A 22045-nucleotide genomic window follows, 5' to 3' on the forward strand; every position below is an offset into this window, starting at 1 on the left:
CTTCCTTCCTTCCTGCCTTCCTTCCTGCCTTCCTGCCTTCCTGCCTTCCTGCCTTCCTGCCTGCCTGCCTTCCTTCCTGCCTGCCTGCCTTCCTTCCTTCCTTCCTTCCTTCCTGCCTGCCTTCCTGCCTTCCTGCCTTCCTGCCTTCCTGCCTGCCTGCCTGCCTTCCTTCCTGCCTTCCTGCCTTCCTTCCTGCCTTCCTGCCTTCCTGCCTGCCTGCCTGCCTTCCTGCCTTCCTGCCTGCCTTCCTGCCTTCCTTCCTGCCTTCCTGCCTTCCTTCCCTCCCACACCATACACTGTCTTGCCACGACGCTGTCTCTCTGAAAGAAGACATCTCCCCTCTCCAAATGTCCCATCTTATTCCAAGACAAGGAGCCCCACCAGCCCTCTCCACTGCCATGTGCCGTCACTGGGCCAGCCTTGGGTCCCTTGTGGTCCAAGGGCGCTGGAGAAGGAGATGCTCCCTGTGCATCCTGTGCCCCATGGAACTGCCAGAGTCCTGGCACGGCGGAGCAGCTCCAAGTGCTGTTCTGGTTTAACACACTCCAGCTCTGGCCACAGGAGCCTATAGATCTCTATCTATGCATTTATATATGCACTTGGTCTGTAGGTTTTCCGTTACTCCAGGGGTGACTTCCTGAACATCCCCCAAGTGCAGAGCTTAACAGCTTCTTGCCGAGCTGTCAGTCATCCTTCCCACGGCATGTACAGTGCTCTCTCCTCCAGAGCGAGGATGACGAAGGTGATGACAGGCATTTTTCTTGCTCTCACTTCCTGGACAGATGGGAAAAAAAATTCCTTCCATCTCAGCTTTCCATGCAAAGGATGGATCCCCCTGAAGGGTGCTAAAGCAGGATGTCTGAAGTACAGCCAGCGAAGGCTGGAATCATCATCTGACCCCAGATGAAGGTGAAGGATGTATCAGACATGGCTTGTGACCCATCCTGCTCTAAGATGGACTCCAAGAGCTGAAATGGGATGAAGATTTGGCCTTAAATTGCAGTTTCACTGAACTGACAGATTCAGTGAAAGCTGATGGTCTTGACATTGCTGGGATGACACAGGAAGGAAAGCAGGCACTTGGAAGCTGTGCCTAGTGAGAAGTCCTTGTACAGAGAAGCCAAGAGGTACCCAAGTCCTAATGGGACCTGCAGGATGCAACAGTTCACATGAAACCTTGGGGTCAGAGCTGGCAGGTGACTCTGAAGTCTTCAGTTTGGGCTCTGTCCCTGGCCTGCTACAGGTTTGGATGCTCAGCCATCCTGATGCTGCAGCCCACCTTGGCCATGCTCAGGGTGTCCCACCAGACCACCCCCTGGCAGAGCACCCACCATCCATAACCAGCAGGTGCTTTTTCCCCCTTCCAAACATTTCTTGGGCTTCTGTGGGTCAACCCAAATGGTGCCTCTTGCTGGCAAAATCCCACTGGCAATACCAAGAGTGAAACCAAGACAAACCCCATTTCCAGAGGGACGCAGTCTGTGCCACCTGACACAAACCCCACTGCACATCCACAGCCAGGCAATGCTGAGGAGAGGAGATCCAGTGTTTTCACCCAAACATTGAGGACTTTGGACACTGAGGAAATGTAAGCAGGTTTTTTGGCAGAGCGGCCAACTGGCCCCTTGCCCCAGCTACAGCTGTGCAGGATTTTTTGCAATGCGTACCAGCTCACACACATTTAAGCCTGTGCACACATTTCCCTCCAGCTCCCAGTTATCCCAAGTAATCTGCTGCTAGGAAAACACGGAGAGTAGCGCAGACAGGCAGCTGAGCTAGCTAGAAACGGATATGATTCAGACATATGGACAAAAAGATGACGATTTTCTGTCTCATTCCCAGCTTCCAACCCTCCTATGCCCCAGATACGAAACCTTCATGAAGTTCTTATCCATGCTGGCCCTGCAGCCCTAAAAAGATCCTGCTCAAGTGGTGGGTGCTGTGGTGGGATCAACCTCGCCTGCCTGGCAGACGCTCTGTGCTGGGCCTCTCCACACGGGCGCCTTTGCCAGTGACAAAATGTGGCACAGCAAGAAAATTCGTTGCGCTTGCAAGTTTTCCCTGTGCTCTGTTCGCAGGGGCTTTGCTGGATTTGGAGCTGTTTGCCTCCCCATGCTCCTCCCGGCTTGCAGCCGTGCCCGGCGCTCAGCACCCAAATCCTTATGAAATGGCCCCACAGGCTCCAAGCAGCGAGTCCTGGGGCACCCAATTCCCGCCCGGGGCAGGGGGAGAAGGGGGTGGTGGGGATTAAGTTTGAATGGGGGCTGTCTGCCCCTGCCCAGTTCCTGGGAGGATGCAGTGAGCAGCCCCAGCCCCACGTGTGTCCACACTGGGCAAGAAGAGGCTGTTGCCACCGCCCAAGTGCAGGCAGCACCTTCCGCAGCTGGCTAAAATCAAGCTTTTATCTTTGGAAAAGGCGGCTGGAGCCGGGCAGACCTCCCCCAGGAGGACCTGCCATCCGTTCACCCCGAGGGCAGCAGAACCAGCCCATCCCACGGCCGGGTACCACGGGGACTCCATCCCGCCTGGAAAGCGCGTCCCACCCCCGCGGTGCCCACTGCTGCTGGAACTAGCTGCGACCCACCCCGGGCTACCAGGTCCCGGGGACAGCCCCGCCGAGCTGGTGCCCCGAGCCAGCGGCGCTGGCCTGGCGAGAGAAGGTCAAATGGCTCGGAGTGTCCCTGCGGGGTGGGCAGAGCGGGGAGGGCAGCGGAACGAAACGGGGCCTTTGCCTTGCACAATCCGTAAAGGATCCATCCTGCTGCCTGCCAAGCCGAGAGACAGACCTCGTGTCCCCAGCATGGGTGGCACGGCCAGGGGAGGTCATGTCCCTGACGCAGGGGACAGGGGACATCGCCTGGGAAGAAGTTCTGCGGAGCTGGAAGGTGCGACCCTGCCGAGCCCCGAGGAGGACCCCCACGTCCCTCCGCGTCCCCGCCATGTGTCATCGCTGTGCCTCCCACGCCCCACATCGGACACCCGGGTGCCGGCAGAGGGACCCGACACCTGCCCCGCTCATTGCTGGAGACAAACCCCGCTCAGCCCCGGCTCTGCGCGCCCCATCGCCCACCCTTCGCCCCCCATCGCGCCCACGGGGGGTCTGGGCATGCACGCCCAGGCCCCCCCTGTGCACCCCGGACCCCTGTGCACCCCCTGCGCGCTGCCGCCCCCCGGCACCCCGGACACCCCCAGATCCCAACACCCCCACTGCACTCTGCTCTGTGTGCCCACACAACCTCCTTCCCCCGGCACTTCTGCATTGGCACCCCCCGGCCCCCGCCCGGAGCCCCCCGGTCCCTGCCTCCCCTGCCCCCCCAGCCCGACCGTACCCGCGGTGCCGGTGCCGGTGCCGCCTCCCCGCGCAGCCCGACTGCACCGGGGAGGAGGCGGCGGGCAGGAAAGTTGCGGCAGCTCCGCCCTCGGAGCGGGCCCGGGGGGGCGGCGGGCGGGGGCCGGGGCCGGGGGGTGGCGGGTCCCGCAGGCGCTGCCCCTGCCCGCCCCGACAGACCGACCGACAGACCGGACGGGACGGGTCCCCCTCCGCCCGGCGACTCTGGCAGCCGCCCCGCCGCCCCCGATGTCCCGACTCCGCCGCTTCTCGTCCCGGCTGGGTCTGCCCTCAGCCCGCTGCGGGATGGTGGGGGGGAGGGAAGCCTGGACATCCCCTTCCCCAGCCCGGGGCATCCCCTTCCCCAGCTCTCCGCATCCCCTTCCTGGTCCGGGGCATTCCCGTATCCCATTCTGGGGCATCCCTCTCTCCCAGCCCTGCACATCCCCCTTAACATTGCTGAGCATCCTCTTACCCATCCCGGGGCACCCCCTCTCCCAGCCCTTCACCCTTTTTCCATCCTCCCACCTGCAGCACCTCACGTTTCAGATGCTGCTGGAGATGTGGGGTCTCCCCTTTCCACAGCTTTCCCCAGTGCCTGAAGTTCTGAGGCACTTGGCGGAAGGCAAAAATCCAGAGACAACAATCCAGCACCGGTGCCGCTGCTCTGGGGACCTCCTGAAACCCCTCTGCCTGGCTGCTCCCAGTCATAAGGGGACCACGGTCCTGGGCAAGATGATTCCTGGGCAGCCAGCACCACGTCCCACCTCCACCACCCCACTGGGGCTGCAGAGTTCCCTGGCTGCAGGTTGAGACCGCCCTCACCCCCTTCCCATGCCTGTCCACACCTCAGGATGAGCTCTTGGCTTGATTTTTTGCCTTTCTAATTTCCTTTCTTCCTGCCCCTCTGTGCTTTTTTGTGCTTTCCTGGTTTTTGGGAGAGCCTGGCTCTGGCTCTGCAGCCCCCAGGGAGTGAAACCTTCTCTTCCTTTTATTTGCACACCAGACAGAGAAACCTGTCCTGCCTCCTGCATCTCCCAGCCGCTGCCTCTACCCGGGGCTCCTGCACTCCCCAGCCTGCCCCAAGAGGTGCCAACCAGCCCGGGCCGCCGTGCCGGATATTTGAGAGCAGCCAGCCTGGCCTTGGGCTGCTGGATGGGGACCAAAGGGGCACCTGGGACCCGCCTGGGTGGGTCCACACTGCTCAAGGTGGGGCACCCGTTTGGCTCCCGGCTCCCAGGGCCAGCCCTGCACCACTCTGGGTGTGGATGGATGCACCCTCTTCTCCTGCAGAAACTGGAAGGGGTGGAGGTTCCTACACCTGCAGACAGCTGAAGAGAAGAGGAGCAAACCCCTGACATCCCCCAGGGATGCTCCTGCAAACAGCTTGCTGCAGGAACAGCCCTACTGCCACTTGTGAGGGCACCTTCCCTTTCCTCTCGTCTGCACTGAACCAAACCTCTCTTTCCCAAACCTGCAGGCTTCCTGCAAGGTCCCAGAGCTGCTCCCAGCACTCAGGACCCTCAGTGACATCCTGCCTGGAGGCTCTGGAAAGTCTGACGGGTCCTGCAGGCAGTGGCTGGTGGTGATCTCACTTGGAGGGGGAGGAAACGGGACAGACAAACTCTTTCCAACAAACCTGTTGAGTTACTTTAAAATTCCAGGCTGGCAGCAAAAGTGCTGGATGGCGGCGCGGATTAGGAAAATGCTGAGCCTGGACAGAGTCAGGCCTGACCTTTCCCCACCGCAGATCTGCCATCCCGGAGCAGTGAGAAATGGGAAGACTATTTGGGTTCATCTGGTTTGTGTGCTGAGCCCTGAAACACGATGCTGCTGGAGCAGCTGTGAGCCAAAGGGCTTGGCTGAGCTTCCCAGCCTGTGTCCCATCCAGGAGCCGCTGGTTTTGAGGATGTCTGACACTGCAAAAAGGCAGGGAGGGAGGGGATTCTGGACAGCGGGTTCATGTCGTGCATCCCCAGCTGGTCCCACCCCATCCCACCCAATCCTGGGGGCTGCTTTGGGAAAAGCAGGCTCTGAGCTGAGCAGCAGCATCCGATAACGCCATCCCACGGGGACAGGGACACACCTGCCTCGGCGCCGTGTGGCAGCTGAGATAACAGCTGGGCAGGAGCAAAATAGAAAGGAGGGGGGAAGCGGGGTTTAAAAATGGGTCCAGTGCCTGTAAGAGGATGGATTCTGTGGGAGCATCTCCCACAGGGACGTGGGGCAGTCCAGGCATGGAGCAGCCACAGTAACCCTAGATATGAACCTGTATTTGTGTCACTGTGGCTGAAGGGACAGTCATGGGCGGAGAGGAACAGCTGTGGCACGGGGCTGTGAAGTGAGGCGATGGCAGGGAGCATTGTAGGAACCAACCAGCCTGAAATAAAGCGCTTAGTTTTTAAACCAGGGGCTGACAGAAATGGCCCAAAGCCATGTGAGGGATGCTTGGCCATCCCCAATGAATGGAGAAGAGGTGTCCCTGTCCCAGACAGTGCCACAGGAGCCGGTCCCGATCACTCTGCCTTGGGCAGGATCCCACCAAGCCCCATGGCCAGGGTGAGGGCTGGGAAGTCCATCCTGTTCATGCCTGCTTAGGGATGGATTGAGTTGCTGGAGACGGTGGGAACCCGCCTGCTGCCTTCCCACCCCCCTCCCGAGAAAAGCCACAGATTCCTCCTTATTTTTAAGGCCAGAGAGATCATCTCAAGCTAAAATAGTCCCAGCAGCTCTGCTGGAAGCCTGGGACCTCTAACCCAGGGGAAGTCCTGCCCTGGGAAGAGCTGGGTGTTCTCACCAGGAGAACAGCAGCGCCTTTCTAGGGGGGACAGTGGCCAAAGGGGGTTTCTCTTACCTGCTTTCCTTGGCTCAAAGTCAGGGTTGATGAGAACCCGTTGGATCTTCACCACTTTCCACTCCTGGCTGGGGTTGGCCGTGGGGCTGTCTGCTGTTGGGGGCAGCTCTGGGGCAGACCCAGGGCACTTGAGGGGGGCTGCAGGCTCATCCAGCAGGGCCAGGCTGCTGCCATTCGATGGGGGTTGTGGTGCATCCCCATTGAGCCCCCCGGGGTCCCTCTGGCAGCTCCCACTTGATTTCCCTCCCAGCAGTCCCATCCGTGCCTCCTGCTCGCCTGGCTCAGAGGCCGGAGCATCCCGGAGCTGATGGCAGCTCTGCCCCTCTCTGCTCCCCCTCTCCTGCCAACAGCTGCTGTCCCCCTCAGTGTCCCCCTTGGCTGTCCCACAGACACAGGGGAGCTGCGCAGACTCGCCAGACATGGCGCAGCTGGGCTGGGGGTGGAGGCAGAACTGCTGGAGCCTTGTCCTCAGCATCTTCACTGCTTTCCCTCGCTGGCGCTCCACGGCCTTTCCAAACAGCTCTGCATGGCCAGAGGGATGGATCCTCCCTCAGAGCATGGGCAGCATGAGAGGGAGGGCAGCCACGTGCCGGGCACGAGCTCTGCTTTACTACTCTTGCTGGCAGGAAGATCAGGCACGATGCCACTGGAGCAGGCAGGATTTGGAGACCCAGACAGAGGGATGTGTCCAGGGGAGACAGGCCAGCAAGGAGGATTTTGCAGGAATTTCTCTTTTCCAGGCAGAGCACCAGCATCCAAGGACCTGTGTGAAGGGAAGGGGGAGCGTTGAGGATGCTTGTGTTTGCACTGATTCCCTATGGCCACAGACATCGGAGCAGCTCCCGGCAGCCCCAGCCTGAACTCCAGCTCCAGCACCACTCCCCATGAGGAAGGACCCCCTGAGATGCAAAGGCCATTTGGAAATGCCCCAACACCGTGCTCCCCACCCCAGCACCCTCGTCCATCCGTCCTCGCCCTGGGGACAGCACCCATGGCTGAAGCCGTGCCCGGCTCCCCTCTCTGTCAGCCCAGATGAGGCTGTGGCCACCCCTGTTAGTGGTCAGTGCTGGGCCACTACCGGTCTGGAGCTGGGAGTGTTCAGGGAAGAGCCCGATCCCTGAGGATGTTGCTCAGGGTTATCAGGAACAAAAAAGGAAAATTTCCAGCATCCAGCCAACAAACCCGTGTTTAACCATTGAGTGACTCATGCGGCATCAGGACAAGCGCAGACAGACCCACTTCCCTCCTGCCAAGCATAAATCCTGCTGGGATGACGAACCCACGCACCAACACAGACGAGTTATCAGCTGGGAGAGGGGGATGTCATCACTCCCAGGACAGGATATGGGTTACGGAGTACGGAAATTCCTGTGAGTCCTTTGCTCGCACAGCATCACCCAGCCCTGCTCGCAGCCAGGCTGGTCCCAGGGAAGCGCCTTTGGGAGATCCACAGCACCCACGGCGCATGGACCATGATGGATTTCCCAGCCTAACAGCCAGCTGAGGAGGAAAAGGGGTTTCTGCTCATCCCAAACCCTTCCCTGAATTATTGGGAGGTTTTTCAGTGAAATAAGAAAAGCCCCCAGATCAACATCACAGGTTAAGCTCTGCCAGGAATACACCCTGCAGCTTCCTCAGGGCTCACACAGCTTCTCTGCAAAACTTTTCCTGTCCTTAACAAGGTTATTTTGGAAAAGAAGGCAGATTAGAGAGCAGGCACTTGGGCATTTCCCAAACACAAGGCTGCATTTTTTGGAGAATGCCCAAAGGAAATCTTCTGCCCTTTCTGCAATCCTTCCTCCTTCCTCACTCTGCTGCAATTATTCAGCAGAGATTTGCAAAGAGAACCTGGGGAGAAAATGTCAATGTTTCTCTCTGAAAAAGAAATTTCACCCTCCTGTTTACGTAATTTGGGGGCTCAATAGTTCCAGGAAGCCACCCACATCTTTCCTTAGAAACATGGCAAGTTGTTGGAGCTGGAGAGAGCTGGCTTATCTCAAACGAGGACAAAGTGAAAGTTGCCAAAAATAGCCCCAGCCCAGGCTGGATCGGCAGAGATCCTCTCAGGGTGGATCGCACTCCCTCGCCCTATCCCTAGGGAGCAGGTTTCTTGGGCAGCACAACTCATGGCCATCCTACACCGGAGCTGCCTTGGTAGTTTGCTGGGGGAGCTGGTCCCTCCCTGAGAACCGTCTCGCAGAGCCGCCCCCTTCCATCCGGGAGCGCTTCCACCTCCTGGCAGTGACGCCCACGGCCCCGGTGTTCCCCAGGCAAACCCCTCCTCGGTGAGACCCGAGCAGTTCCTCGGTGTTCCCTGAGGACGCGCTGCTGGGACGGGGCCGCCCACGGCTCCGAAACACTGACTCAGGCATCTGCTGCCTCGCTGGGGGCCAGCCTGGGCCCCGCACGGCGGCGGAGCTACGGAGAGCAGCCTCCTTCCCCCCGGGACACAGCTCCTGGGCTCTAGCAGCAGCACAGGACGGGAATATTTATGAGTAACGTGGATCTCTAGCAAAAGCTGTTGGGCTGATCCCTGTTGGAATACCAGCCAAGCGGGATGGGTGAATGTGCCTCGGGTGCATCGCTGCACTGGCAGGAACAAGCAGCAACACCAGCCATAGCCACAAAACCAGGCTGAGATAGCCCTGCCTGCAAACAAAGGCTGTAAAGAGGGATGAAGGTCGTTTCATGGACCATTTCAGGGGTGCAGCTCCAGAGGATGCCGCAACTGAGCATCAAAACCCAGCTCAGAGTCCCAACAAGCAGCTGCTCACCATGCCCATCCGAGAGGCTCCTCATGCTTCCTGATGGCAGCAAGTCCCTACGAGAAGCTGCAAAATGGTGCTGGGAAGGGAATAATAACAACAACAACAACAACAAAATCCTTCAATTCACAAAGTGCTGAAATCTGGCAGCAAGGAGACCTTTTGCTCAACTTCTCTTCCTGCCCACTCGCTGGCGAGTGATGCACAGCCCCCCCACCTGCCTTTCTCACACCCTGTCACCCTCCCCCCCCGCTATTGAAAAAAGGAAAACTAAAGTTAACTTTCCACGTCCCACACAAATATTTTTGGCAGGCGTTGCTGGCATTCAGGCTGCTGAGCCCAGGGGAGACAGGGTCTGCAGAAAGTCTTCGTCTCCATCTGCTCCCGGCACCCGGCTGGGGGTCCGCAGTGCCTGGGTTGGTCTGTCCCAAACACAGCGCAGGGACAGGAGGTGGCATAGCTGTAAAAAAATGGGGGGCACCTCCAGGACAGCCCTGGGGACCGTGAGTGGCCCGGCCACGGGAGCGCCATGAAGTGCGGGGGACAGATTCACACCCAAGCTTTGGCTCCATCCCCGCTTTCCCCTGTTGTTCTCAGTCACATCCCTGCCCCAAGCTGGATTTTCATCACCATGAAACAAGCCGGGAAAGGGTGCGAAAACTGTCCCCAGCACAGCAGGGGCTCTCGGGTTTCCCCGGGTCAGGCAGCGGGTCGCTGTCACTCAGGCAGGACCCTGCTGCCCAGACTTGCAGTCCCCAGCTCCAGTCACAAGATCGGCCCTGTCCCTTTCCAAAATAGCCCAGCCGCAATGCATACATCTGGGGAGCTTTACACCTCCCCTGTGCCAGCAGCTGAACGTCCCCTCAGGGGAGCTGGACACCTTCCTTCCCCACGTGGTGCCTTCTTCCCGTGGCAGCTCCCCTCAGTGGCACCGCAGGCAAGGAGACTGGGTGGCTGCCTCCCCCAAGGGCAACCCCACATCCCTGTGGATTCCGTGTCTCTGTAAGGGAGTGCTGCCCTCACAGCTGATACCGGAGACACCTCGGGTGTCGCTGTGCGCAGACACTCTCCCATCTGTTGCAATCCAATCCCTCCCAGCTCCCTGGATACCTGGCCAGGACGGCTGAGCTGTGTGCTGGGGGAAGGCACAGCCGAGCTGCCTGTGGGGTGATCCCCCTAGCACAAGGACCCCACTGCTAAACTCCAAAGCCCTGCACGGCTAGGGCCAGTGTGGCATCACCTGTGCCACCCCAATATCCTTCTACGGGAGAGCCAGACTGCCTACAGCCAGGAGGGGATGGCAACAGGGGGGAGTGCAGGATGGATCAAGGGAAGCCTTCTCTGACAAGGCCCAATGTCCAGGGAAGGGACTCAAGGAAAGTGGGATGGGGTGTGATTGCTTCCCTTGGCATGACAGGGGATCCCTGCTCCCTGTGGAGCAAGACCTGGGAGTGTGGACAGGGATGGCTTCATCCTGGCTTCAGCCTGGCAGGCGAGGCCAGGGCTGGCAAGCACAGCAGCCGGCAGCGTGCTGGGGAAAACAAAAGCCTTTTGCAGGGCTGATTTACTACCTTGACGGAAACCAGGATGGAAAAAACAACATTCCTGAACGCCTGTCCCCGTGCAACCCCTGCGGTCCCCAGCACCCCAGCCTGCCTGTGGGGACACGGGCTGCTGGTCCCGGCAGGTGGGTGCCCTGTGCCCTCATTCCCTGCCCACAGCTGGTGGGGAGAGGCAGCAGAAGGAATGCTGGGGAAGGGCACGGGGGCTGCGGGGCGCCAGGGGAGCTGTCATGATTAAGCAGCGAGCGAAGCGAGGGAGGAGGAGGACAGTGGCATCCCGGCCAGCTGGACCATGTCCCCTCCCTCTCCACCCCACGCTGGAAGGAAGGGCTGGATGAGGGCCGACTGTATCCTCTGCACTGCTGCTCCTCACGCCAGCCCTGCGCTTTTGCCTCCAGGTTCAGGGAGGAGTGGAGTCCTCCCCAGGCAGCTCCCCTGCGAGCAGACGCTCCCAAGCACTGAGGAGGGCTGGGGAGCAGGATGGGAGCTGAGGAAGGGGATGCTGGCCCCTTGGAGGGCAGCACGGTGCAGGCCGGGCTGCACTCAGGGTGAAATGTATTTTGTACCCCAGCACAGCCGTCCCAGCCCAGCCCCAGAGGGTGTTCGCCCCACTCCACCACCCCCGCTCTCATGAGGGTTTTGGTCAGGTTTTGGTGCTCAGCACACCCATTCCCCTCCTCCCACTGCTCAGCCCACATCCCAGCCCCAGTCTGGGGGGCTCCAAGACACCCCGGTGCTCCAGGGGGATTTGCATTCATCGAACACCAGTCTGTGCACTCCAGCCAAGCGACACTGATCCTGCTCTGCCCTCCTGGCTGGGCTCAGAACTGAATCTACCCCTTCCTGTCATCCCTGAGGGGCCCATCTGACCTGGGGGTCCCAACCAGACAATCCTGGGAGCTGCCCATGCCCCGACTGCACGACAACCCCAAGCAGGGCAGGTCCCAGCCTGTCCTGCCCTTTGCTCAGCTTGAACCCTGACCCCAGCTCCAGCTGCTGCATTCCAGGGAATGAGGACAACCCCAGCCCGGCTCTCACAGCTGCCTCAAGCCCTTCTCAGTGCAGTTTTGGGGAGCAAAGTACCAGGTTTGCCATGTCCCACCAGCTCAGCCCAAGGTGCCACTGGGGAAGTGGCCAGCCCCAGGAACCTCTGGCCACTGCTGCTGTGGGACAGAGGGAGGTCAGCTGGAGCCTCAGCAGATCACTACAGGAAGCCAGGGATGAAACTGCAGCTCAGCCTTTTCAAAGCTCAAGTGAAATGTAAAAACCAGAGAGGTCCAAGAGAGACGATGAACTGAAAGATCAAGCTCTGGTCAGTGGTGGCACAGCTGTCCCCGTAACTGGCACCAGCATGGTTGCAAATTGAGCTGGATTGGCAAGCCAGGTTCTGGCAGCTTTTGGGTCCACACCTCCCTGTCTACCTGGGGCAGCTCACCTTCACCACCCATCCTGCAGGAACATCCCGGCTGTGCAGCCACCGGCTCTCTGGCACAGCAGGTCCCACATGCAAATTTCCCCTCAGAGCTCCAGCAGCAGCTGCCGGAGGGAGAGAAGGGAGGGCGGGCTGGCACAGTGGCGCCTTCACGCATTTCCCAAGCAATACCAGTGCACATTTCCTGGGGGAGGAGTGGAGGAACTCTCACTGAACAAAATCCTACTCCTGCAGGCGAGCACTGTGGGGATGGGGTCACCCCTGGATATCAGTAGCCTGTTGGTGGTTGTGCCAAAAAACCCGTGTGGGTGGGGAGGATGAGGCAGCCTCTGCAGTGGGGTTGGGGTTCACCCCGCAGTGGGGTTGGGACTCATCCCACAGCCATGAGATGAGTGGGATGAACTTTCTTGCAGTGGAGTTAGGGCTCATCCTGCAGCCCCGTAGGCCCCAGGGAGCTCAGCCTCAGCAGACATAAAGCACAAGACAGTAACTAAGCAGAAAAGCCCACAGGGGCTCGAAAATCCAGTTTAAACAACCTCTGAGCATTCAGGGCTGCCCGAGCTGGGACGGCTGACAGTTGGAGCATCTCAACCCCTCAGGGTCCAAAGCAGGCTGCAAAACTTCCCAGGTAATCCTGGGGGCTGGCACAGCCGCTGCTGGATTTCACAGCCACGTTTAACATTGTCACAACCCTGTCCAGGTCCTCCTGGACAGACAAACGAGGGGCCATGACCTGGGGCTGTCAGGATCAGGGCACACGACCTGCTGGTGCAGAGATCCAAGGTCAGTGGCAGACCTGACAGCTCAGCCAAGGTTTGCTGAGCCCGCAGCTCTGTCCTCCCCACTGTGACCCCCTCCACCATCACCTCCAGGCATCCCTGAGGCCCTAAAGCTCCCTGAAGAACAGAACTGTGCTGCTAAGAAACAGGGAGCAGCTCCCTGCTGGCTCTCAAACCTGCTGCCCTGGCTGGTGTTTTGGCCCCCATCTCTGATCCTGGGGAGGCAGGATGGGAACTGGGAGTAGAGATGGATGCACACAGCCTGGGAACTGCCAGGATGAAGGACATTCTAACAGCACAGTGACAGAGTGCACACAAGTACAGGGTTTGGCCCCTCCGAGCCCCACGGGCAGCGCTCGGGTCTGTCCATGGGAAACAAAGAGCATCCCGGGGAAGGGAGTGTTTTCTTTCCAGACCAGGAAAGCAGCCAAACCCCAGCACATGCCCATTCCCAGGCCTTGGCCCCAGCAGCACAGCAGGCTGGTGGCCTTGGGACATGCGGTCCTTTCCCATCTCAGCCCAAGGCTGAGAGCCCAGCCAGTCCAGGCGAGGCAGGAGAGCAGCCCTGCTGCTTGCCGGGGCTCCGGTGGCCCTGAGGCCAGGGCAGGGCCACCAGCCATCGCTACTCAGAGGGGTCCCCAAGCATTTGGGATGGGGCTGTGTGTGTGTGTGCTCAGCAGTCTGGCTCTCCTTCTGGCAAAACCGCTTGTGCAGTAGGAATAAACATGCCGAGGACACATCCAAGCCAGTGCAAACAGCCCCTGACCGAGCTGCTCTCTCCCAACGCTCTGTTTTTCTTTCTCTGCTTTTCCTCTCCTCTCTTAACCCCTTCAGGAGCCCGGGGGACCTGCGCCGGCAGCCCTGGGACCTGCTGGAGCCAAACCCCATGAATCTCTGGGACTCTGACCACAAGGAAGGGCTGGGACACGCATGAGGTTCCAGGGTCCCCCCAGGGCACAGGGCTGGTTTTGCTGCCCTCAAGTCCTCTGGCTGTCGTTCCTCTCCCTCTTCTTCCCCCAGCTCGTTCCTCCCCTCCACAGCTCATCCTTTCCCCAGCGGCTCCAGAGGGTCCTGGGGAAAAGGGCTGCTCCCCCCCCCAGCTCACCCAGCCAAGCACAGGCTGGATGCTGGCAGGGGGCACCTCATCCTGGGCAGGACAGAGGAGCCAGGAGACACGCACGGTGAGGAGAGAACTCCAGGGAAGCCCACCCCCACCCTCCGCTCTGCCGGGAGCCCCCTCCCTCCTGGAGCTTGCTGTGTTCGTCTCCTGTGACACCGCCCTGTCCCCGTGGTCATCCAGAGCCATGCCCAGCCAGCATCCCTCTGGGATGGCCAGGGAGCTCAGGGCACCTCTGGCGAGCCCAGGGATGCTCGCACTCGCCACGCTCACCTCTTTCCCTTTCCCTTTTCTCCCGTGGGGAAATAAAGCTGGCTGCTTTCCATGTGCTCCAGCTAAGCCCGGGAGGGGTCACGTCCTCGCTGCCCCCGCTGTGCCCGGAGCCCGGGGTCCCGGCCGGGAGCTGGGGCCGGCAGCGCCCGGGTCTCCTCGCCTGCTCCGCTCCAGCCGCGCGCGCAGGGCAGGGTGAACGGGGGGAGAGGGGAGGGAGGAGGGGAGGGGGGAAATGAAACTTTAATAGCACAGAGCCCCTTTTGTTTCCCAGCATATGGGATATTTCATACATGCTGAAGGCATTAACCACCTATATTCTTCAAGCGCTGGCGGCAGCTGGGAGCACAGCCCCGCGCTCAGCTCGGGGCACGGTGTCTGTCCTGGGGGGCTGCAGCAAGCAGGCCCCCTCCCTGGCACCCCTCTCTGGAAGCGGGAACACCCTAAATTACAGCCTGGAAAACTGCTCTGCTTCACCCAGGATCACCCCCTGCAGGGTTCTGTGCCCCCAAACTTGAGGCCAAGAAATGGATGTGCCTGTTTTTTGGACACGCTGTGAAGTGGGGGAAACTGACCCGACCATCCCTGGGGGTCTGAGACCCCAAACATCCCTCCTGTCCCTGGGACGTGGCAGAGCCCAAAGGTCCCATGGAACTGTGACTAACAGTGGCAGAGAGGGGCTGAGGAGGGCTGGTGCCATGTCCCCTCCCTGCCCGCATCCCGAGGACACAAGAGCATCCCTGGAGCAGCAGGTAGGCAAGGTGCTGACAGGGAAGGGCTGGAAAATACCCACGTGGGATATCCTCATGCTGTTCACCCATTTTCTCCCCTGTGTCTCCCTTCGTGGTGCCTGGGGATAGACCACAGTGCGTGTAAAATGGGTGACACCATCTTTGAGAGTAGGGAATGGACATCGCCAGGTCCTGAGCACAGACAGAGTGCAGACAGTCCTGAGCACTGCCACTGCCCCCTGCAGCCCCGACCAGGCACCTCAGTGTGGGATGGGGACAGCTCAGGTCCTTGGCACTGCATCTCTCCCTTATTGCCATAGAAAAGATGTTGGCTTCAGCCTTCTGGGCAGCAGAGGACATGTGCTGGTGGCAAAACTCCAAACGTGGTCTGAGATGGAGGGGGACACCTGTGTGCTCTGTTTTCACCAGATTGGGTGGATTCCTCAGCACTGGAGCTCTTCATTGGTGCCCACCCCCTTACTGGCACCCATGAAGGCTCCCAAAGTGGGTTCCTCTTCACCAGCCCTCATGATTTTGGCCAAGGAAGGCCTGAGCCCACTCATCCAGGGTGAAGGGACACATTGTCCATCCCACAGACCCGCAGCTCCACTTGTCCCTGAGCCCTCAACCCTGCACTACACAGGATGCCCAGTAAATCCTTACTTTGTCCAGTGTTTATCCAGTCACACTCTAATTTGAAATAAAAAACGCAGCCAGTAAAAGGCCTTTATAGCTCTTCAGAGCTCATAAACCGGCAGCGCTGGCGGACGGGGGCCAGATGATTGGGGGCTGCTAGGAAAATTTATTGCAGATTTCGGTAACTTAAACATTACAGCTCTGTGAGCCCCGGGACTGGTTTGCTGAGCAGCTCCCAGCGGCAGGGATGGAACAAGGGATGCTTTATTGGGGAAGGGAAGGGGGGGCTGACAGGTCTCACCCAGACCCACAGTTAACATCCACCCAGATTTAGACTGGCTCGTTTTTAAGGCAAGGCTTCGCACAGACTGAATCCGTCTTCACACCAGGAGGGAATGTGTGTCCAGGATCCTATCCTCATGTCCAGGGCTGCTGGACACAAGGCTGCATCACCCTGGGATGAAGACAGTCCTCAGGAGCATCCCAGGGAGACGATGAATGGGACTGTGCCAGCACCTCCTTGTGCCAAATCCCCTGGCTTGATGGGCAACGTTGCACCAAGCCCTGCCATGGGGCAGGAAGAGCCGGGATGGGCTGGCCAAGCTTGTCGTGGGAGTCTGTAGAATTTGGAGAGAATGAGAGGAAGCGGCTGGGGTGGGGAGCGTGCGAGGGAAGGCGAGTAGCAGGAGGGAAGGCATTTTTTCCTTGCCAGTGTCTTGGCTGATTCGGTGTGAACTGCTATAAATTTGTTCCTTATCTCTCAGGCCGTTTAATGTTTTCATGAAAAGAAAATAGTCTGCAGGAAAAAAAACCCGCTGATAAAAGATCCCTTTGGCATTGGGAGGAATGTTAAATGTCTCTAATCAGCAGGGTCTGGGGCTCGGAGTGCTCCCGGAGCTGGCAGGGAGCTGAGAAGTTGTGGAGACTGGGCAGTGCTTGGAGCAGACTCTCCCAGCACCCTGCCGGGTCTGGGGGGGAGCTGGCATCTGCCCCCCGGGTGCCCCTTGCACTAAGAGAGGGTTCAAGGAGATGTACACCAGGGACGTGTGTGGGGTAGAAGTGGCTTTGGCTGGGATGGCTCCAGCCACTTCACCCCGCAGGCTCCCACATGAATTAAAGCAAATACTGCCAGAAAGAATAAAAAGTGGGAATACGAGGCACAAATTCTATGGGAGAAAAGATAGGGATCCAAATCCTTCTTGGCTGCTGCCCAGGGCCAGGCAGGAGCATGGGCTGTGCCAGGGACTCCCCGTGTCTTTGCACCTCCAGGATCTGCATCCCTCGCCTGCGTCTGCACCTGTGGGGAGGCTGGGGGGAAGCCCCAGAGCCCCATGTGGCTGGAAGCACTCTTCCCAGGAAAGCTGGCCCACAGACCAGCTGCTGTTTGGATTTACAGTTGCAAAAGCAAATCCTGCATGAGTCCTCCTTGGGACAAACCTCCTGGCCCTTACTGACCGTGCCCTTGCTCCTGCTGAGGACTGGGATGCAGGGCTGGGGGCACGGGGGTCATGAGCATCCCTCTCTTCAGGATCAGGTACTGTCTGTTTGCACTTCCCATGGTGTGGGCACTGAGATATATCCCTGAGGCTTCTTCCTTCCTCCAATAATGGGTGATGCGACTACTGGCATCCCACAGGCTGGTGCATCCCCGACTGGCAGCATCCCCACCGTGTGGCCCTCTGAAGGCCATCCCACCCAGCAGCCTGAGGCCAGCAGAGCCATGGCACAGGGACACATGAGCCTCTGAGATGCAGCTTCACATCCAGGCTGGAAAACAAAAAAGGCAGCAAAAATGTGACTGCAAAGGGGATTTTTCAGGGTGGGAAGGAACACTGATGGGTTGCAAAGTCATCAGTCAGGGTTACTGGTGACTTTCCCCCCCCTTTTTTACCCCTTTTGGTAATGTTTCATTTTATACTCCAAGAGAGCAGAAATGCCATTTCAAATTAAAAAATCAAACCCTTCTGTTTCAACACACTCCCCAGCTCAACATCCTCATGCACCAACACACCCACATACCAGCTTTCCTCCCAAACACAGCCCTGGCCCAGCGGAGCCCGTTTCCAGGCAGCATTCCCCCTTGGCCAGTCCCATATCCCAGCATCCTGCCTCCCCTGCCAGCCCCACTCCCAGCCCCATCCCACCATCCACATCCCCTCTCCACAGGCAAACACATTTTCTTCCACATCCATCACGTGGAAGTAGGATGTGCGTTCTGGTGCCAGAACACGCACGGCCGGCCGCGCCAGCAGCGCCTGCACGGCTGCACAGAGCTGCTGCTGTGCTGGTTGATCGCAGTTGGCTTTTGTGGGACAGTTTTGTCTGCTCCTGGAGTGGTGGGGAGGAGCCAGGAGCTGGCACTTGCCGTCAACACTGACCTGCTGAAATTGGTGTGGTGCCAGGTGTCTCGCTCTTTGCTTGGACATATATCTGTGTGCCCACTCCCACCTTGCTGTGGGCTATTTTTGTGCTTTCAGAGGCAAAACCACACGTATTTTGTAAAGCTGGGGGTTGCCTGGCAGACTGGCAGCACCACTGGCATCACGATGGCAACATGGGATGAGAACAGTGAGCGTGCATTGGCCCTGGGCACCCGGCATCCTCCTGCCAAGGGATGTGGGCATGAGGGTCCCAGACTCTCATCTCTGTGAAGTGCCCAGTGGCAGCTCCCCTTGGACTCCAGGGCAGCCCCACTGCCGCTGCTTTTCCTGCCCTCTGGCAGATCCCTGTCCCGCCGCCGTCTGACTCTGACGCAGGCGGCTTGGCTTCCAGACGGGTCGTGCTCGCCCCGAGCCCCAGCCAAAAGAAAGCCCCATTGTTCAGCTCAGCAAGCGGGGCCCATGTGCCGGCTGACCCCACTGACCTCCACCACCCGAAAACACAGCCCCTGCTGTCCCATGGGTCAGGGCAGGCATGGGGACAGCGACAGGGACAGCCCCTGACACCACCACTTGGGTCAGGGTCAGTGCCCAGGGACACGGACATGGGTCACAGAGGGTGCAAGGGAATGGAGCTGCTCTGTCCTGCCAGAAGGGATGGACGGATGGATGGAGGGATGCTCTACAGCCAAACCTCTCATCTCATGGCTTTTTAAGATGGACAGAAATCACTGGGAAATAGTGGAGCTGCCAAGCTCACCAGGGTGGGATGGGGAGCGGGGCTGGCGCTGGACAAGCTGCTGCTAATGAGAAGCAGGTGGAGAGCCCGGCGTCGCCCCCCCAGTCCTCTCTCAGCCCTCAGGGTCAGCCTGTATTTTCTTAAGTCCTGATTGCAGAGAAATTGGAGGCCTGTGTGCCAGTGGGGTCTGGTGTGCTCCAAAGCAAAGGAAGTCTGACAGGACCTGGGTTTAGGTTTGGGAACGATTGGAGAGTATTCTGGCACTTTACATCCTGGCTGAGCAGGGCACAGGACCCATGGGATGATGCCTGCCCTGATCCTGCTCCAGCAGGAGCATCCTAGTTGGGAATGGCAGCAGCCCATCCAACAGCACTCAACTCATCCCCAATTTGCATGCAGGAGAAGAGGAACCCCGAGCTGCTGAGCCAGAGAGGAAACGAGAGCAGAAAAATGCGATAAACAGCTGTAAAGCCCAGCCCTGGCTCTGTGCTGCTCCCGCCGTCGCGGGTCGGCCTCTCAGACTGTTTATGGAAAGCCCAGTTTGCCGAGAAATCCATCTCCCGTTTCCTGTTGATCGCTGGGAGCCAAGGTCCCTCAGCCAAGGGCTGCCGCCGCCCGCGCACGTCTCGCTGTGAGACAGAGGAAGGGGCTGAGCACAGGGCAGTTCACAAGCTCGCGGGGACGGGGAAACGGTCCTGGGGGGCTGGAGAATCCCCTGGGAGCTGATCAAAGCTCTCTGGTGAGACAGGGCAACCCCAGCCCTTCTGGGACCCCTGGGCATGGAGGCATTGGGAATTCTCCCCCGGGCTACTCTGCACCAAAGGAGTGTGGGTGGGATGCTCACACCCACCTGCGGAGATCCAGGGCTGGGAATGTCCACCCGTTTCCAGCAACGACCCCTTCAGCCCTCGGTGTTCACCAAACACATCCAAGCCCCCAGCCTGGGGACAAGTGCTGGGTCCCCACCTTCACTCCCTTCCTGCTCCTGTGACCCCGCTGGCGGGCGTGGAGGGAGCTGCCGCTCCATGTCCGCTCGCTCAAGGCCAACACCATTGTTGGTGAAGCCGTGCCGGGTGGGAGCGGAGCCAGGGAGGGATGGAGCCGGAGCTGCAGATTCCGCCGCTCTTTACTGAGTCATCCACCCGCAGGAGCTGAGCAAGGCAGAGCTGGGTGCTGACCTGAAATCCAGCCGATCCTTTTCTCTGAATCAGGGCAGGGAGGAAGGGAAAAAGGTCGGGGGAAGGGGGGAGCAACGAGTGGGTTTTGGCTTCTCAAATCTCCCCTTTTTCCAGCTGCTCCAGAGAGAGATGGGGCCAAGACAGTGCCAGAGGGATGGAGAAAGGCTGCAGAGACTCATGATGGGGACAGACACAAGGAGATGACAGGCTGCAAGGAGAGGGAAGGGGCTGGGAGATGCCAGGGGTATGTGTGCCCATGTTTTCACTGGCTCATCCCAACTAATCCTTGGAGGAGGAGGAAGGAGGGAAAGAAACACCAAGAGCTTTCCACCCCCTCTGCCACGTCCCCTCCCTGAGCTGCGGTTCCCATTGGGCGGGAATGGGGATGCTCGCCCGGCATATGCCTGGTCCAGCTCCGAGCACGTGGCCGAATCTGAGACACCCCCCCAGGGGACAGTCCCATTCCAGCAGAGCTGGGGGCCAAGGGCAGATCTGGATCCTGCTGGCTCAGGAGGATGGCTGCACACCAAAAGCCATCTCTGAGTGGTCAAATGGGTAAAACAAGCCCATCCCATAGGCAGCTGAGCCTCCCCTCCCCACGCTGTCCCCTCCTCAAGCCCCAGCAGCAATCGCTGTTGCAGGAAATCCTGCCTCCAGCCCTTCCGAGGCCTCTCAGACCCCCCAGCAACGCCAGCACCAGAGCCAGGGAGAACACCCACCCCAGACCCACCCCATCCCTACCCCTGGGTTGCTCCCCATGAGCGGGGTGGGGGTCCATCAGCCCAGCTGGGGAGCTGGGGACCGTCACCCATGTGGTCACCAGCTGCTTGGAAATATTTCCCTGGCTCCGGGTTATATGTACAGATTTTTATAATTATTAGCCTTGGTAATTTACCGTAAAATATTTATTCTGGCTCATTCCAAGGCGTTTGATTCGTGTTGGGTCCGTACGGCTCGGGGGGGGGTTGTGTGGGGGGGTGTGCATGGGGAGCCACGCGGCCGTGCGGGGCTGGATGCTCGCTCCCATCCTGTATAAATATCCAAGTGGACGTGTGTGGCCCAGGGAAGAGACCCTGGTGGCAGCCAGGATTGGGGGTCCAGCTCGCCGTGCAGCTCCTCTCGCCCTCCTACTGCAATCCCAGCCACGCCAGCCCTGCGGGACACGGGGCAGGGGAGGGTGGAGGTGATGTCCTGCAGGGAGGGAATGTGGGGGTAAAGCACCCTGGCAAACCGCGATGAGGGCGGGTAGGTGGAGGTGGCAGGGAGGGACGAGGAGGAGGAGGAGGAGGAGGGTCCCGGGGGTGGCAGCGGCGATCCCAGCACGCCTGGGTGGTCGGCAGGGCTGGGCTGCTCGCGCCTGGCTGCGGAGGATGGGCTGGGAAGGTGGGAGCTGAGATGGGCTCTGTGCCGTGCTGAGCCCCGCCGTGAGAGGGGAGAGGACACCCCCAGCACCATTCCCTGCCTGCCCCGGCACTGGGATCCACGTCACGGCTCTCCAAGCCCCAGGGGCTCCATGAGCGGCGACCCCCATGACGCGCGGGGAGGCTCCAGCGATGAAACTCAACCCAGATGTGCAACAGCGGGAACCCTTTAACATTTCCCTGCTCTGTGCCTGGAGCTGGAAAGCCCTTCCAACAGCCCTGGCTCCCGAGTTTCTCCTCTCTCACTCCCCAAGTGTGCCCTGAAAAGGAGCTGCAGATATCGTCCCAGGGAGGGACAAGGGCAGGGACCTACTGGGGATGCTCCAGTATCTCTGGGCAGCGCCGAGATCATTGGGGAAGGCAGCAACCTGAAAGCACCAGCAAACAAACAGCACCGAGTCCCACAGGGCTTAAAATGACAAGAAGTATTAAAATGGTTGAAAAGTACAGATTATGTGGGCTGAGTTCCACCCCCACCGCAGTGCCAGCCCCTCGGCAGTGGGAATGTGCTGGTACCAGCATGGGATTTGCCGCTCCATGAGCTCAGACAAGTTTCATCTGCATTGACGTGGCCAGAAGCTGGATTTGCTCAAGGAAAAGTTTCCAGGACAGCCAGAATCACACTCATCTTGTCACCCTTTGCCCCCCTCAGAGTCTGGAGCCTTGTTTAGTGTCTGCCTTCACTTTTCCTTTGGGCTCAGCATCCCCTCACAGCCCTTCCTCATCCTCAGCCTCCTGACGCTGGAGGACACCCTAGCCTGCCTCCCAGCCTGCCTCCCAGCTGGCTCCTGCATTATTAAACCAGATCCTCCTTATCAGCCTTTATCTTTTTCCACTCATGCAAAACCTGCCTGG

General features: G+C 59.5%; 1 protein-coding gene across 1 annotated transcript in view; it reads right to left on the bottom strand.

Moving 5' to 3' along the window:
- The window catches only part of LOC121658033 (synaptopodin-like), a 22403-nt gene extending 8131 nt beyond the window's left edge, over positions 1-14272 (bottom strand). The window contains exons 1-2 of the mRNA XM_042014411.1: positions 14111-14272; positions 6183-6945 (exon numbers count right to left, since the gene is read on the bottom strand). Of these exons, the coding sequence (XP_041870345.1) occupies positions 6183-6657 (475 nt within the window). The 5' untranslated portion in view covers positions 6658-6945; positions 14111-14272. The remainder of the gene's footprint in view (positions 1-6182; positions 6946-14110) is intronic.
- Positions 14273-22045: the final 7773 nt, after the last annotated feature.

The sequence above is a fragment of the Corvus kubaryi genome, unplaced genomic scaffold (assembly GCF_017639235.1).
Source record: "Corvus kubaryi isolate FWS band 111438036 unplaced genomic scaffold, C.kubaryi_AGA036_p1.0 split2-37374, whole genome shotgun sequence".
NCBI classification, from domain to species: domain Eukaryota; kingdom Metazoa; phylum Chordata; class Aves; order Passeriformes; family Corvidae; genus Corvus; species Corvus kubaryi.